Source organism: Salmo trutta, chromosome 18 (assembly GCF_901001165.1).
Source record: "Salmo trutta chromosome 18, fSalTru1.1, whole genome shotgun sequence".
NCBI classification, from domain to species: Eukaryota; Metazoa; Chordata; class Actinopteri; order Salmoniformes; family Salmonidae; genus Salmo; species Salmo trutta.
This window is the reverse complement of record NC_042974.1, coordinates 24,713,136-24,730,595: the sequence shown is the minus strand read 5'-3', so window position 1 is coordinate 24,730,595 and position 17,460 is coordinate 24,713,136. Positions and strand designations below refer to the sequence as shown.

At 41.4% G+C, this 17,460-nt stretch overlaps 1 protein-coding gene across 4 annotated transcripts in view; it reads right to left on the bottom strand.

The window, feature by feature from the left end:
* The window catches only part of cfap46 (cilia and flagella associated protein 46), a 93,327-nt gene extending 79,456 nt beyond the window's left edge, over positions 1-13,871 (bottom strand). For 2 of the 4 annotated variants that reach the window (XM_029698089.1, XM_029698092.1), the window contains exons 1-3: positions 13,529-13,859; positions 13,316-13,437; positions 1,249-1,380 (exon numbers count right to left, since the gene is read on the bottom strand). In XM_029698089.1, coding sequence (XP_029553949.1) covers positions 1,249-1,380; positions 13,316-13,437; positions 13,529-13,577 — 303 coding nt within the window. In that variant the 5' untranslated portion in view covers positions 13,578-13,859. Of the gene's footprint in view, positions 1-1,248; positions 1,381-13,315; positions 13,438-13,528 lie in introns of all 4 variants that reach the window. The other 2 variants (XM_029698094.1, XM_029698091.1) reach the window with 2 other exon arrangements.
* Between the last annotated feature and the right edge of the window lie 3,589 nt (positions 13,872-17,460).

Below are 17,460 nucleotides of genomic sequence, written 5' to 3'. Positions count from 1 at the left end.
GTTTACCTAATTGCAGATTCCCGGTCGGAATATTATCGCTTTTTTACGAGAAAAATGGCATAAAAATTGATTTTAAACAGCGGTTGACATGCTTCGAAGTACGGTAATGAAATATTTAGAAATCTTTTGTCACGAAATGCGCCATGCGCGCGACCCTTATTTACCATTGGGATAGTGTCTAGAACGCACGAACATAACGTCGCTGATGGAACATAACTATGGATTATTTTGGACCAAACCTACATTTGTTATTGAAGTAGAAGTCCTGGGAGTGCATTCTGACGAAGAACATCAAAGGTAATCAAACTTTTCTAATAGTAAATCTGATTTTGGTGAGTGCTAAACTTGGTGGGTGTCTAAATAGCTAGCCCTGTGATGCCGGGCTATCTACTGAGAATATTGTAAAATGTGCTTTCACCGAAAAGCTATTTCAAAATCGGACATATCGAGTGCATAGAGGAGTTCTGTATCTATAATTCTTAAAATAATTGTTTTTTGTGAACGTTTATCGTGAGTAATTTAGTAAATTCACAGGAGGTTTGCGGGGGGTATGCTACTTCTGAACGTCACATGCTAATGTAAAAAAGCTGGGTTTTGATATAAATATGAACTTGATTGAACAAAACATGCATGCATTGTATAACATAATGTCCTAGGGTTGTCATCTGATGAAGATCATCAAAGGTTAGTGCTGCATTTAGCTGTCTTCTGGGTTTTTGTGACATTATATGCTAGCTTGAAAAATGGGTGTCTGATTATTTCTGGCTGGGTACTCTGCTGACATATCCTAATGTTTTGCTTTCGCTGTAAAGCCTTTTTGAAATCGGACAGTGTGGTTAGATTAACGAGAGTCTTGTCTTTAAAATGCTGTAAAATAGTCATATGTTTGAAAAATGGAAGTTTTCGGATTTTAGAGGAATTTGTATTTCACGCCACGCCCATCCTTGGATATTGGAGCAGGTGTTCCACTAGCGGAACATCTAGATGTAAGAGGTTTAACTTAAGGTGTTTTATGCAACCGGGCCCAGAGCCTCATATGGAAGTATGCAGAGGTCAGAGCAGAGGAACCAATGCTAAGCTGCTGGTTCTATGGGAAAATACAGACAGTGCTGCTAGAGTCACAAAGGTTGTCTCTGTTCATCCATTATAAAATGTCAAACCAATGGTTATCAGAGAAGATACACTTAGACGATCAAACATCGCTGAACAACCACAAACCAGAAGACTTTTAGTCGTGTTTGTCCTCACCACACTCCCAAAGCTCTGTGGAGACTCCAGCTGGCCCTGACAGAGGTACGCTCGGCACAGGAATTGATTGGCTGGGGGTTTCCCTTCAAAGTACATCATTAGGCAGTCTCGGCTGATATCTGCACATCCCAGCTAAAAACACAAAACAGACCCTGAAATATGCTGTTTTCAAACAGTATTCAACTTTTAATCTGTAATTCAACAAGTTGACAGAAATCGGAGTTCGATGTTGATTTATTTCCTTCTTTGTATGCATGTGTTTTCCCATTAAACAAAGTTCACTTTGCAATGGTAGCCAGTGTTTCACTGGCAAAAGCTATGTAGACCAGCCATACTCAACAGGCTGACTGCGGTCTGGATCCAGAACAGGGTTTATTAAATATACAGTACATTCAGAAAGTATTCAGACCCCTTTCCACAATTTGTTACGTTACAGCCTTATTCTAAAATTGATTAAATTGTTTACACACAATACCCCATAATGACAACCATCTCTGCAGCACTCCATCAATCAGGCCTTCATGGTAGAGTGGCCAGACAGAAGCCACTCCTCAGTAAAAGGCACATGACAGCCTGTTTGGAGTTTTCCAAAAGGCACCTAAAGGACTCTCAGACAATGAGAAACAAGATTCTCTGGTCTTATGAAGCCAAGATTGAACTCTTTGGCCTGAATGCCAAGCGTCGCATCTGGAGGAAACCTGGCACCATCCCTACGGTGAAGCATGGTGGTGGTAGCATCATGCTGTGGGGATGTTTTTCAGTGGCAGGGACTGGAAGACTAGTCCGGATAGAGGGAAAGATGAATGGAGCAAAGATCCTTGATGAAAACCTGCTCCAGAGCGCTCAGGACCTCAGACTGGGGCGAAGGCACACTTTCGAACAGGACAATGACCCTAAGCACACAGCCAAGACAATGCAGGGGTGGCTTCGGGACAAGTCTCTGAATGTCCTTGGGAGGCCCAGCCAGAGACCGGACCAGAACCCGATCGAACATCTCTGGAGAGACCTGAAAATGGCTGTGCAGCGATGCTCCCCATCCAACCTGTCAGTGCTTAAGAGGTTCTGCAGAGAATAATGGGAGAATCTCCCCAAATACAGGTGTGCCAAGCTCATACCCAAGAAGACTTGATGCTGTAATAGCTGTTAAATGTGCTTCTATAAAGTACTGAGTAAAGGGTCTGAATACTTATGTAAATGTCATCATTTATTTTTTTTATAAATTAGCAAAAAAGTCATTTTTTTTTTGCTTTGTCATTATGGGGTATTGTTTGTAGATTGATGAGGACAAAAAACTGTTTATGTCACGTCCTGACAATAGTAAGCTGTTATTTTCTATGGTAGAGTAGGTCAGGGCGTGACAGGGGGGGTTTTCTAGTTTAGTTTTTCTATGTTGTTATTTTCTAGTTTTGTATTTCTATGTTGGGTTGTTCTAGTTTTGCATTTCTATGTTGGGCTGTGTTTGGGATGATCTCCAATTAGAAATTAGGTCATCGTTGTCTCTAATTGGAGGTCATATTTAAGTTGGTGTTTGTCCCACCTGGGTTTGTGGGAGATAATTTTGAGTAGTGTATGTTTCACCTCTGCATCACAGTTTGTTGTTTTTTGTCATTCAGTTTATTTATGTATTGAATAGTTTCACAGTATAAATAAAATGTGGAATGACACACATGCTGCACTTTGGTCCGCTCCTCCTTTCGACAGCCGTGACAGTTTAATCCATTTTAGAATAAGGCTGTAATGTAACAAAATGTGGAAAAAGTCAAGGGGTCTGAATACTTTCCGAAGGCACTGTAAATATTCAGTTTGGTGTATTCAACAATTCTTATGGCACGTGTTTCTCTGGGCAAAAGCATACAATCATGATGAGTCTTTGTTGGGATTTCCCGTACGTCTTCTGAAAGGGTTCATATGAATAATGCTTAATCTTGTGAAGCATGTAGGCTACATGCCTAAGATTTGCTCCATGTGAGCTCATATTGCTGTTGGCAAGAATTAAACATTATTCAACCATTCTTTATGGCCCATGGATCTCTGAGCAAAAGACAAATGTGATTCTTATTCACACTGACTTCTTCTGTGCTATCCAACCTGACCCATATATAAACAACATACATCTCAGCTCATCTTAACCACAATATATTTGTCATTAGCCTGAGTCTCTAATTGCTGTAAACAAGGATGGCTCATTAGGAATTAAACAGTATTTTGATGTGTTAACTTTTTATTTACTAAACAACATAGGCTATTCCCTTCTGCATCATATAACACTCTAATGGCTGTTGTTGAGATTATGTAAGAGAGGAATGGGGCTTGGTAGAAGCTAAAGGCACATTAAGATCTGCCAGGCAGGATTAGTTTACAGGCTAGGATGAAAATATACAGATTAAGACAAGAGGATTGTAATATCCCATAAAGATTTGCATACATGTGGAAGAATTAGAAACAATGGGACTAGCAATGCGAGCAAAAATGATTGGAAGTGAATGTTAGCAGTACAGAAAGTTCACCATCGAAGTGGAAAATAAACACAATTGTAGTGAATTTCAGTCAATTACTCAGCCAACTGTGATTCTCTTCATTTAAATGTTTTTCAAATTATGTACAGCCACTTCATTACTCAGTCCCTCGGGAGATTCATGAAATGGGTTTCCATGGCCGTGCAGCCGCACACAAGCCTAAGATCACCATGCGCAATGCCAAGCTAGAGTGTAAAGATCACTGCGATTGGAGTCTGGAGCAGTGGAAACAAGTTCTCTGGAGTGATGACTCCCGATTCACCATCTGGCAGTCTAACGGACTAATCTGGGTTTGGTGGATGGTAGGAGAACGCTAACTGCCTCAATGTATAGTACCAACTGTAACGTTTTGGTGGAGGAATAATGGTCTGGGGAAGTTTATGGTTTGAGCTAGGCCCCTTAGTTCCAGTGAAGGGAAATCTTAAAACTACAGCATACAATGAAATTCTAGACGATTCTGTGCTTCCAACTTTGCGGCAACAGTTGGGGAAGGCCCTTTCCTGTTTCAGAATGACAATGCCCCCGTGCACAAAGCGAGGTCCATACAGAAATGGTTTGTCGAGATCGGTGTGGAAGAACTTGACTGGCCTGTAAAGAGCCCTGATCTCAATCCCATCTAACACCATTGGGTGAATTGGAACGCCGACTGCGAGCCAGGCCTAATCGCCCAACATCAGTCCCCGACCTCACTAATGCTTGTGGCTGAATAGAAGCAAGCCCCTGCAGCAATGTTACAACATCTAGTGGAAAGCCTTCCCAGAAGAGTGGTGACTATTATAGCAACAAGGGTGGGACCTACTCCATATTAATGCACATGACTTTGTAATGATATGTACGACGAGCAGGTGTCCAAATACTTCTGGTCACGTAGTGTATTTCTCACCTGAGTTACCTACTCAGTCAGTGTAAAAACACAGTCAGATCATATAAAATCTGATGTTTTGAACACTTCAATGTCCTATTTCAGGTATACCAGGGCTATACACAGTAAGTGCAGTATTCAGAGACGTGACATCTGCGAGTCTCCCTTTGACATCAATGAATGATTCACTTGAAAGTCTGAGTTACGCTCAAAGTCAAGTCTGAATACTGCCCTGAATAATATGGACATGGTTATTTCTGGACCAATAATACACTCCTGTGAACCAAAGGAAATGGCTAGTAGAGTAGCCTAAATGTAGGGTAGAGAGTAGAGGGATATTGTTATCCACGTCGGCACCAACGATGTTAGGATGAAACAGTCAGAGGTCACCAAGCGCAACATAGCTTCAGCGTGTAAACCAGCTATAAAGATGTGTCGGCATCGAGTAATTGTCTCTGGCCCCCTCCCAGTTAGGGGGAGTGATGAGCTCTATAGCAGAGTCTCACAACTCAATCGCTGGTTGAAAACTGTTTTCTGCCCTTCCCAAAAGATAGAATTTGTAGATAATTGTTCCTCTTTCTGAGACTCACACAAGCCTGGCGTGCTGAGGAGTGACGGACTCCATCCTAGCTGGAGGGGTGCTCTCATCTTATCTACGAACATAGACAGAGCTCTAACTCCCCTAGCTCCACAATGAGATATGCTGCAGGCCAGGCAGCAGGCTGTTAGCCAGCCTGCCAGCTTAGTGGAGTCTGCCACTAGCACAGTCAGTGTAGTCAGCTCAGCTATCCCCATTGAGACCGTGTCTGTGCCTTGATCTAGGTTGGGCAAAACTAAACATGGCGGTGTTCGCCTTAGCAATCTCACTGGAATAAAAACCTCCTCCATTCCTGTCATTATTGAAAGAGATTGTGATAACTCACATCCCAAAATAGGGCTACTTAATGTTAGATCCCTCACTTCCAGGGCAGTTAACTAATTAACTAATCACTGATCATAATCTTGATGTGATTGGCCTGACTGAAACATGGCTTAAGAATGATGAATTTACTGTGTTAAATGAGGCCTCACCTCCTGGTTACACTAGTGACCATATCCGCCGCGCATTCCCGCAAAGGCGGAGGTGTTACAAACATTAACGATAGCAAATTTCGATTTACAATTTTCGTCTTTTGATCTTTTAGTCATGAAATCTATGCAGCCTACTCAATCACTTTTTATAGCTACTGTTTACAGGCCTCCTGGGCTATATACAGCATTCCTCACTGAGTTCCCTGAATTCCTATTGGACCTTGTAGTCATGGCAGATAATATTAAAATGTTTGGTGACTTTAATATTCACATGGAAAAGCCCACAGACCCACTCCAAAAGGCTTTCGGAGCCATCATCGACTCAGTGGGTTTTGTTCAACATTTCTCCAGACCTACTCACTGCCACAGTCATACTCTGGACCTAGTTTTGTCCCGTGGAATAAATGTTGTGGATCTTAATGTTTTTCCTCATAATCCTGGACTATCGGACCACCATTTTATTACGTTTGCAATCGCAACAAATAATCTGCTCAGACCCCAACCAAGGATCATCAAAAGCCGTGCTATAAATTCTCAGACATCCTAAAGATTCCTAGATGCCCTTCCAGACTCCCTCCACCTACCCAAGGATGTCAGAGTACAAAAATCAGTTAACCACCTGAGGAACTCAATTTAACCTTGCGTAATACCTTAGATGCAGTCGCACCCCTAAAAACAAAAAGTCATAAGAAACTAGCTCCCTGGTATACAGAAAATACCTGAAGCAAGCTTAGAGAAAATTGGAACGGAAATGGCGCTACACCAAACTGGAAGTCTTCCGACTAGCTTGGAAAGACAGTACCGTGCAGTATCGAAGAGCCCTCACTGCTGGTCAATCATCCTATTTTTCCAACTTAATTGAGGAAAATAAGAACAATCCCAAATGTATTTTTGATTCTGTCGCAAAGTTACCTAAAAAACAGCATTCCCCAAGACAGGATGGCTTTCACTTCAGCAGTGATAAATTCATGAAGTTCTTTGAGGAAAAGGTCATGATCATTAGAAAGCAAATTACGGACTCCTCTTTAAATCTGCATATTCCTCCAAAGCTCAGTTGTCCTGAGTCTGCACAACACTGCCAGAACCTAGGATCAAGGGAGACACTCAACTTTTTTCATTCTATATCTCTTGACACATTGATGAAAATAATCATGGCCTCTAAACCTTCAAGCTGCATACTGGACCCTATTCCAAATAAACTACTGAAAGAGCTGCTTCCTGTGCTTGTCCCTCTTATGTTGAACATAATAAGCGTCTCTCTATCCACCGAATGTGTACCAAACTCACTAAAAGTGGCAGTAATAAAGCCTCTCTTGAAAAAGCCAAACCTTGACCCAGAAAATATAAAAAACTCATCGGCCTATATCGAATCTCCCATTCCTTAAAAAAAAAAGCTGTTGCACTGCAACTAACTGCTTTCCTGAAGACAACTGCCTTCCTGAAGACAAACAATGTATACGAAACGCTTCAGTCTGGTTTTAGACCCCATCATAGCATTGAGACTGCACTTGTGAAGGTGGTAAATGACCTTTTAATAGCGTCAGTCTCTGCATCTGTCCTCGTGCTCCTAGACCTTAGTGCTGCTTTTGATACCATCGATCACCACATTCTTTTGGAGAGATTGGAAACCCAAATTGGTCTACATGGACAAGTTCTGGCCTGGTTGAGATCTTATCTGTCGGAAAGATATCAGTTTGCCTCTGTAGGTGGTTTGTCCTCTGACAAATCAACTGTAAATGTGTTCCTCAAGGCTCCGTTTTAGGACCACTATTGTTTTCACTATATATTTTACCTCTTGGTGATGTCATTCGGAAACATAATGTTAACTTTCAATGCTATGCGGACGACACACAGCTGTACATTTTGATGAAACACGGCGAAGCCCCAAAATTGCCCTCCCTGGAAGCCTGTGTTTCAGACATAAGGAAGTGGATGGCGTCAAATGTTCTACTTTTAAACTCGGACAAAACAGAGATGCTAGTTCTAGGTCCCAAGAAACAAAGAGGTCTTCTGTTGAATCTGACAATCATCTTATTGGTTGTACAGTCGTCTCAAATAAAACTGTGAAGGACCTCGGCGTTACTCTGGACCCTGATCTGTTTTGACGAACATATCAACACTGTTTCAAGGACAGATTTTTTCTATCTACGTAACATTGCAAAAATCAGAAACTTTCTGTCCAAAAAATATGCAGAAAAATGAATCCATGCTTTTGTCACTTCTAGGTTATACTACTGCAATGCTCTACTTTCCGGCTACCCGGATGAAGCACTGATTTCAAGGTTTTACTTCTAACCTACAAGGCATTACATGGGCTTGCTCCTACCTATCTTTCCGATTCGGTCCTGCCGTACATACCTACACGTACGCTACAGTCACAAGACGCAGGCCTCCTAACTGTCCCTAGAATGTCTAAGCAAACAGCTGGAGGCAGGGCTTTCTCTTATAGAGCTCCATTTTTATGGAATGGTCTGCCTATCCATGTGAGAGACGCAGACTCGGTCTCGACCTTTAAGTCTATACTGAAGTCTCATCTCTTCAGTAGGCCCTATGATTGAATGTAGTCTGGCCCAGCAGTGTGAAGGTAAACGGAAAGGCACTGGAGCAAAGAACCGACATGCTGTCTCTGTCTGGCCAGTTCCCCTCTCTCCACTGGGATTCTCTGCCTCAAACCCTATTACAGGGGCTGAGTCACTGGCTTACTGGTGCTCTTCCATGCCGTCCCTGGGAGGGGTGCGTCACTTGAGTGGGTTGAGTGGGCTATGGAACCCTGACCTGTTCACCGGACATGCTACCTTATTCCAGACCTGCTGTTTCCAACTCTCTAGAGATAGAACGAGCGGTAGAGATACTCTGAATGATCAGCTATGAAAAGCCAACTGACATTTACTCTTGAGATGCTGACCTGTTGCACCCTCTACAACCACTGTGATTATCATTATTTGACCCTGCTGGTTATCTATGAACATTTGAACATCTTGGCCATGTTCTGTTATAATCTCCACCCGGCACAGCCAGAAGAGTACTGGCCACCCCTCATAGCCTGGTTCCTCTCTAGGTTTCTTCCTAGGTTCTGGCCTTCCTAGAGAGTTTTTCCTAGCCACCGTGTTTATACACCTGCATTGCTTGCTGTTTGGGGTTCTAGGCTGGGTTTCTGTACAGCACTTTGTGACATCAGCTGATGTAAGAAGGGCTTTATAAATACATTTGATTGACTGATTGATGTACAGCAATTCAACACAAAACTGCTGCCGACATCTTTCTCAATGCTATCAGTCTCAAGCACAGACTAAATCCTCGATCAAGTGAGCATATGATAGTTCCATCATTATTATATCGAAAGAGAGCCCTTACAACACACACTCTATTGAATTTAGACTCCAATATGTTGCATTTAACGTAACAGGCGTGTGGTTCACTTCTATATTCTGCACAGCCAGATACGGCTTATCCCCCTTTCCAGTGGTTGACAAACTTTTTTTTTTAAATGTAAGGAACTCAGTCCGGCTTTTAACTTACTCTTGAAAGTTGTAATAGTAGAATGCACAAATTGGGAAGTGCATCATCAGTTTTTTCTCGTCATGTCAGTCATTGCATACCTTTCCCCAATCCTGGAAGGGGGGCCTGAGTGAAAAAGTTTGGGAACACGTGACCCATTGTACAACATCAGGTCATACCAACACAAGCCCCAGGATCTCTTTACACCATGATCACTCACTTTTCAAAACAAATGCCAGATGCACACAGAGGACATGTCTCAACTTTTCATTGAGAGGATTTTAGCATCTCAATTTTGTCTTTTCTTTAATGAAATTCCTGTACGGTTAAAATGTGTTTTGTACAGGAATCCTTATAGAATCCATTATGTTATTTTTCTTCTCATGTTTTCTTAATATAGTGTTATCCTGTTAGGTTGGCTCTGCATTCATTCAAAAAATGTCATTGTTTGCTGTATATGTCATTGTTGAGTATTCAATCTTGTTCAAAGGAAATAGCCTACTTCCTGACTTTAAATAGAAACATTTTATAGAGAAGCCTAGACTTAACTATATCCTTTTAATACCAACAACCATGACATGACTGTGCTAAGCACAGAAAGAAAAGTTAGACGCATAGAATGTGGGATTAGGGACATGATTGCAGTGGTGACCCGTCATTCAGGGCAGCTGAGGCTAAACCCCACCTGTCTGAGACACCTGTTTAGCAAAAAAAATATATACAGTACCAGTCAAAAGTTTGGACACACCTTCTCATTCAAGGGATTTTCTTTATTTTTTACTATTTTCTACAATGTAGAATAATAGTGAAGACATCTAAACTATGAAATAACACATATGGAATCATGTTGAAACCCAAAAAGTGTTAAACAAATCAAAATATATATATATTTTAGATTCTTCAAAGGAGCCACCCATTGCCTTGATGACAGCTTTGCACACTCTTGGCATTCTCTCAACCAGCTTCATGAGGAATGCTTTTCCAACAGTCTTGAAGGAATTTCCGCATATGCTGAGCACTTGTTGTCAACTTTTCCTTCACTCCGCGGTCCAACTCATCCAAAACCATCTCAATTGGGTTGAGTTCGGGTGATTGGGGAGGCCAGGTCATCTGATGCAGCACTCCATCACTCTCCTTAAGGGTTAAATAACCCTTAAACAGCCTGGAAGTGTGTTTTGGGTCATTGTACTGTTGAAAAACAAGTGATAGTCCCATTAAGCGCAAACCAGATTGGATGGCGTATCGCTGAAGAATGCTGTGGTAGCCATGCTGTTGTCCTTAAGCCATTTTACCACAACTTTGGAAGTATGCCTGGGGTCATTGTCCATTTGGAAGACCCATTTGCGACCAAGCTTTAACTTCCTGACTGATGTCTTGAGATGTTGCTTCAATATATCCACATAATTTTACTGCCTCATGAAGCCATCTATTTTGTGAAGTGCACCAGTCCCTTCTGCAGCAAAGCACCCACACAACATGATGCTGCCACCCCCGTGCTTCACGGTTGGGATTGTGTTCTTCGGCTTGCAAGCAGTTTTATTTTTGTTTCATCAGACCAGAGGACATTTCTCCAAAAAATACGATCTTTGTCCCCATGTGCAGTTGCAAACCATAGTCTGTTTTTTTTATGGCGGTTTTGGAGCAGTGGCTTCTTCCTTGCTGAGTGGCCTTTCAAGTTATGTCGATATAGGACTCATTTTACTGTGAATATAGATACTTTTGTACTTGTTTCCTCCAGCATCTTCACCAGGTCCTTTGCTGTTGTTCTGGGATTGATTTGCACTTTTCGCACAAAAGTACGTTCAGACAGAACGCGTCTCCTTCCTGAGCGGTATGACGGCTGCGTGGTCCCATGGTGTTTATACTTGCGTACTATTGTTTGTACAGATGAACGTGGTGCCTTCAGGCGTTCGGAAATTGCCCCCAAGGATGAACCAGACTTGTTCTGAGGTCTTGGCTAATTTCTTTTGTTTTTCCCATGATGTCAAGCAAAGAGACACTGAGTTTGAAGGTAGGCCTTGAAATACATCCACAAGTACACCTCCAATTGACTCAAATGATGTCAATTAGCCTCTCAGAAGCTTCTAAAGCCATGACATCATTTTCTGGAATTTTCCAAGCTGTTTAAAGGCACAGTCAACTTAGTGCATGTTAACCTCTGACCCACTGGAATTGTGATACAGTGAATTATAAGTGAAATAATCTGTCTGTAAACAATTGTTGGAAAAATTACTTGTGTCATGCACAAAGTAGATGTCCTAACCGACTTGCCAAAATTATAGTTTGTTAACAAGAAATTTGTGGAGTTGTTGAAAAATGAGTTTTAATGACTCCAACCTAAGTGTATGTAAACTTTCGACTTCAACTGTATCTACCGTAGCTTTGATTTGACTGTTCATGTCAACATCATACTTTCAAAATCTTAGCAAGCTAGACAAGCAGTCATCATGAATCAAGTCGACAATCTACTGGCAAATCCTTTTCAATCCTTGTCATCTGAAGAGAAATTATAGATAAAACGTATCAGTGCTCATTGGACAAACATTCCACAAGTTGGAAATCGCAAATTCAACAATAAGTGGTTTGGAAGGAATCAGTGGCTAACAGCAAGCTTTGAAAAGCAATCACTTGCCTGCTATTCAGTGGAGAGTGGGTGTGTGGTCCAGGTCTGGGTTTAATGGTCCCTTTTCCAAGCTTAAAAGAATAAACATTCACATGCAACACCATGGGCATGAAAAGGTTGAATACAATGGCCATTCTGTTAATCCAGCATGATTTCTACAGCTTTCAAAACAACTGGAAACTCGGAACTGGGAAATCTCAAACTTCAGTGAGTTCAAGACAACTGGGAACTCAGGAAAAAAATGACCTCCGATTGGGAAAATGCATTTTGAACGGTCATCCAAATCAGAATTCCAAGTGGGGAACTCTGGCCTCTTTCTAGAGCTCTGAACTGAAGATCACTGACGCCATGATTCGAGAGTTCGATTTCCAGAGTTCCCAGTTTTCTTGAAAGCGCCATAAATCTAGAGAACGCCAGACTTTGATGACTAACTTTTCCCACAAGGACTGTCGCACCACTTTCCTGTTCAAGTGAGCACAGCACAACAAGGTGAGTCCAAAAAATGTTTGCTACTACATAAATTATGTAATATGCCAGGGAGATATGTATACTGTAGCTAAGAAAGCAATACTAAGTGTATGTTGCGTTGTAAGCTGTTAGTAGCCCATGCGTGTCACGTCCTGACCAGCAGATGGAGCTATTGTATTAGTTTTGGGGTCAGGACGTGGCAGTTTTGTGTATGTGAATGTTTGTGTTGTTGATTGGGACTTCCAATTGAAGGCAGGTGTGTTGAGTTGCCTTTGATTGGAAGTCCTATATAGGTGTGTGTGTTTTTCTTTGGCGTTGTGGGTGGTTGTTTTGCACTGCGTTTGATTAGCCTGCAAACTGTTGCTGTCGTGTTATTTGTTTTGTCAGTGGATACTTTACTACTTTAAAAAAAAAAATATATGAGTATTCACATACCTGCTGCGCCTTGGTCTTCTCTCCATGACAACATATGTGACAATGTGCCACACCCTAATAATTTGGTCCCCTTACCCCTCATAGCTTAACATACTGTTCTGACTTGGTGTACATGTAGCCTATAGCCTGTTTTAGAGAAATGTCATAATTGAATATTATAAGAGCTTTCATTGTCTGCTTATAGGCCCCTTTATTTATCCTACGGTTTTGACTTGGTGTACAGGGAGAATACTGTAAGAATGGCCCATGTTCTGAATTTTGTCTCTGTACATATCATTAGCTCGTTCATGCATGTCTTAATTGAAATTATGGATTGCCTCTTATCCGCTCATCATTCCCTTATGCCATAGTTTGTACATATCAATTGTTTAAGCAAGTCAGCCATATCAACTGAACTGTTTCCGAACAGTTTCGCTGCCAGACAAGGCACCGCTTGTAGCGGTGGTATGGATTCACTCCATGGTGCTGAAAAGAAAGCTGAGGTTGGGACGGCTTACAATGGTAACAATGCAACATTGTAACAACAATGTAACAACATTGTAACACTGTAGCTAATAGAATTGTTTGCAACATTATAGCACATCATAGGCCTACCTGTAGGGCTTGTTCTGCGCACATAACGTACAACTCCGGGCAGAAGCATCGCGTATCTGACGCTGTCTCTTCAGGTGTCCCCTCACGGATCATGTCATAGGCTGCATTCAGCGCATCAGTGTCTAAAGACAAAGCCACATGATATGAAACGTGTTCAACAACATTGTCAGTCAACTATTTAGCTAGCTAAGAAACTAGCTAGTAGTGTGTTACCTTTTTGTTGGCGTGCCTTGGTCAAATACTGGCGAATGTGAAGATCCATGATGCTCAGTCTTGACAGGTGGTTGCTATGTTAACTTAGCCGAGCCCGGCTAGCTTTAGCAAATAACTAGCTTGCTAGCTAACATAACGTTAATTAACCTGGTAAGTCATTTATATGTCACTACTACTTTAATAGATACTACTAGCTAAATACTTAGCCTTACTGACAAGTTTTTGCGTCGCACCACTACTAAGCTTGCTGCTTGTTGTGGTTAGGAAATTGGGAGCGTATCTTAGCAACAACTAACGGCGGAAGCGACTCTCAGTGAGCCGGTTCATTTGGATCCATTCATTTAATAAAGAGGGTCATTTGGCTCCCAAATCGCTCTTCATTCAGTAGCACTTAAAAATGTAGGCTACCTAAAACCATGTAAAAATAGCAAATGTCTAATGTAAGCCTACAAATTTTACTGGCATCATGTCAGATTGTGACCTGTGAGTTCAAATAAAGCTTTACCTCAACAAATAATTATATGGGCTGCAAAAAAAAGAATAAAATATGAACGCACTACAAAATTACGTGTGGACCAGAAAAAGTCTCTCCCCGAGTCGCTAGTGCCATCAGAAAGTAATCAGACCCCTTGACTTTTTGCACATTTTGTTATGTTACAGCCTTATTGTAAAATGGATTAAATAGATGTACAAAAAAATAAAAATAGAAAATCCTCAGCAACCTACACACAATAACCCGTAATGACAAAGCGAAAAAAAAGTTTTTTTTAGAAATTCTTTGCAAAATTACAAAACATTCAAACACATACCTATTGACATAAGTATTCAGACCCTTTTCTATGATACTCTAAATTGAGCTCAGATACATCCTGTTTCCATTGATTATCCTTGAGATGTTTCTACAACTTGATTGGAGTCCACCTGTGGTAAATTCAATTGATTGGACATGATTTGGAAAGGCACACACCTGTCTATATAAGGTCCCACAGTTGACAGTGCATGTCAGAGCAAAAACCAAGCCATGAGGTCGAAGGAATTGTCCGTAGATCTCTGAGACAGGATTGTGTCGAGGCACAGATCTGGGGAAGGGTAGCAAAACATTTCTGCAGCATTGAAGGTCAAAGAAGGCCTCCATCATTCTTAAATGGAAGAAGTTTTGAATCACCAAGGCTCCTCATAGAGCTGACCACCCAGCCATACTGAGCAATCGGGGAGAAGGGCATTGGTCAGGGAGGTGACTAAAAACCCGAACTGAATACTTATGTATGTTGTTAAACCTGTTTTTGCTTTGTCATTATGGGGTATTGTGTGTAGATTGAGGGAAAAAATATATTTAATACATTTTAAAATAAGGCTGTAAAGTAACAAAATGTGGAAAAAGTCAGGGGGTCTGAATACTTTCCGAAGGCACTGTATAGTTCCTGCAGTGAGGAATTATAATCTTCAGAGAATGTTATTAACATCTGCAGTAGGCCTAGTGATGTGTGGATTGACTTAAAAAGAAAAAAATACCTTACAGTCCAAAAATGTTTAATTATTGTGCAATTTATATCTATAGGCTGCATTGAGGTTTTTCTTTAATTTTAGGCTATTTGGCATTAGTGTGTAGACTCGTAGAGGTGCTGGGCGTGCTGAGCTCGGGCCGATTCTGGTGTCAGTTATCTGGCCCAAATGTATTACTTGGGGCTCGGGCCGATTGGGGCTACTCTGGCAGATGATTACACGGGCTGCTTTATATTATTTATTATTATTGTCATTATTTATTTTAACGTATTTTCTCATTGTTTCTGTGATCAAAAAAATACAATTAACATTTAAATGAAATTCTTTAAGAGTCCTGTGTAGTATTTTAGTATTTTGATACTTTGTGCAAGGCAATTGATAAGCATAAAAAACTTTGCGGATGGAGCTTCCTGAGTGGCGCAGCAGTCTAAGACACTGCATTGCAGCCGCGACAGGGAGACCCATGAGGGGATGCATAATTGGCCCAGCGTCGTCCAAGTTAGGGAAGGTTTGGCCAGCCGGGATATCCTTCGTGCCACAGCACGTCCCATCATGCTGTAGTGACTCCTGTGGCAGGCCAGGCGCATGCACGCTGACACGGTCACCAGGTTTATGGTGTTTCCTCTGACACAATTTTTTGGGGGTGGATGGGTATAATTTGTATGTATAAAATGTATAATAGTAATATTTAAAATTACTAAAATCAGCTGAATCACCTTTAGGAGAAGGTCCTGGCGCTTGCTGGACTTTCTTGGGCACCCTGAAGCCTTCTTCACAACAATTGAACCGCTCTCCTTGAAGTTCTTGATGATCTGATAAATGGTTGATTTAGGTGCAATCTTACAGGCAGCAATATCCTTGCCTGTGAAGCCATTTTTGTGCAAAGCAATGATGATGGCACGTGTTTCCTTGCAGGTAACCATGATTGACAGAGGAAGAACAATGAGTCCAAGCACCACCCTCCTTTTGAAGCTTCCAGTCTGTTATTCGAACTCAATCAGCATGACAGAGTGATACCCAGCCTTGTCCACGTCAACACTCACACCTGTGTTAAACAGAGAATCACTGACATGATGTCAGCTGGTCCTTTTGTGGCAGGGCTGAAATGCAGTGGAAATATTTTGGGGGATTCAGTTCATTTGCATGGCAAAGAGGGACTTTGCAATTAATCTGATCATGCTTCATAACATTCTGGAGTATATGCAAATTGCCATCATACAAACTGAGGCAGCAGACTTTGAGAAAATTTATATTTGTGTCATTGTCAAAACTTTTGGCCGCGACTGTAGGCAATGTGATTTGAAAACGTAGGACGACCGTCCCACGGTCATCATGTCACATCCTGACCAGCAGAGGGAGCAATTGGATTAGTTTTGGTCAGGATGTGACAGGGTTTTTGTGTGTGTGTGAATGGTTGTTGGTGATTAGGACTCCCAATTGAAGGCAGGTGTGTTGAGTTGCCTTTGATTGGGAGTCCTATATAGGAGTGTGTGTTTTTCTTTGGGGTTGTGGGTAATTGTTTTCTGTTCAGTGTGATATGCTGTCAGTACTGTTTAGCTGTCGGTATTTTTCTTGTTTTTGTAGTGTTCCAGTGATCGTTTTGAATTAAAATTATGAACACTAACTCTGCTGCACCTTGGTCCACTTCTCTCCATGGCGACAGCTGTGACACATGACACAGCAGAGGGAAAAAACAGGTGTACTGTAGCTTCCTAGAGTTATTAAAGAATAGGTACTACAACTAAGGTCGGCAAAATGTAGACTGTTTTAATCAAAGCACAGAAACCGTACAATAACAAAATGACTACTATAAGCATGTCTGCTAATTTGGCACAGGTGGTCTACCAGGCATTTACCAGTTTCTGCATGCTTGAGCCATGCCCACATGCAGGTATAAGAACATAGCCCATGGCCAGTGGCCACACCTTGGAGCGTACCATGAGGCCCATCTAAGAGGAGAAAGTCTAATTAACCTAATTAAAAATATAAACAGGCACTACACAACATTGTCATAATCACTTGATTAAAGCAGACGTAAACTAGGATACAAAATATTTTTTGAATGCCTTTGATTACTCATAACAACATAATATTTGCCAGAGGTGGCAAATGTTTTTCCGTGTGGCCCATAGTTTTTCCTGATGTGTTAACCTTACCAGTTAAAACTCTGGACCCTATTGGTTATGACAGTGATTCATCTGTTTTAAAAAGGTTTTTTATATGGGCTATGATGGGAAAACTCTTGGCCCTGGGGAAGATGAGCTGAGCTTGCTTATGCATGTTTGCAATGTGTAGGGTAGGCCTATGCAGCTGTAGGCTTAATTAAACATGTATGTCATAACTTGATTAATTCCATTTCATAATTTTGAATATAAACCAAATTTGATCACTTTCACATTTTCTCCTAAAACAAACAAATGGACTATAAT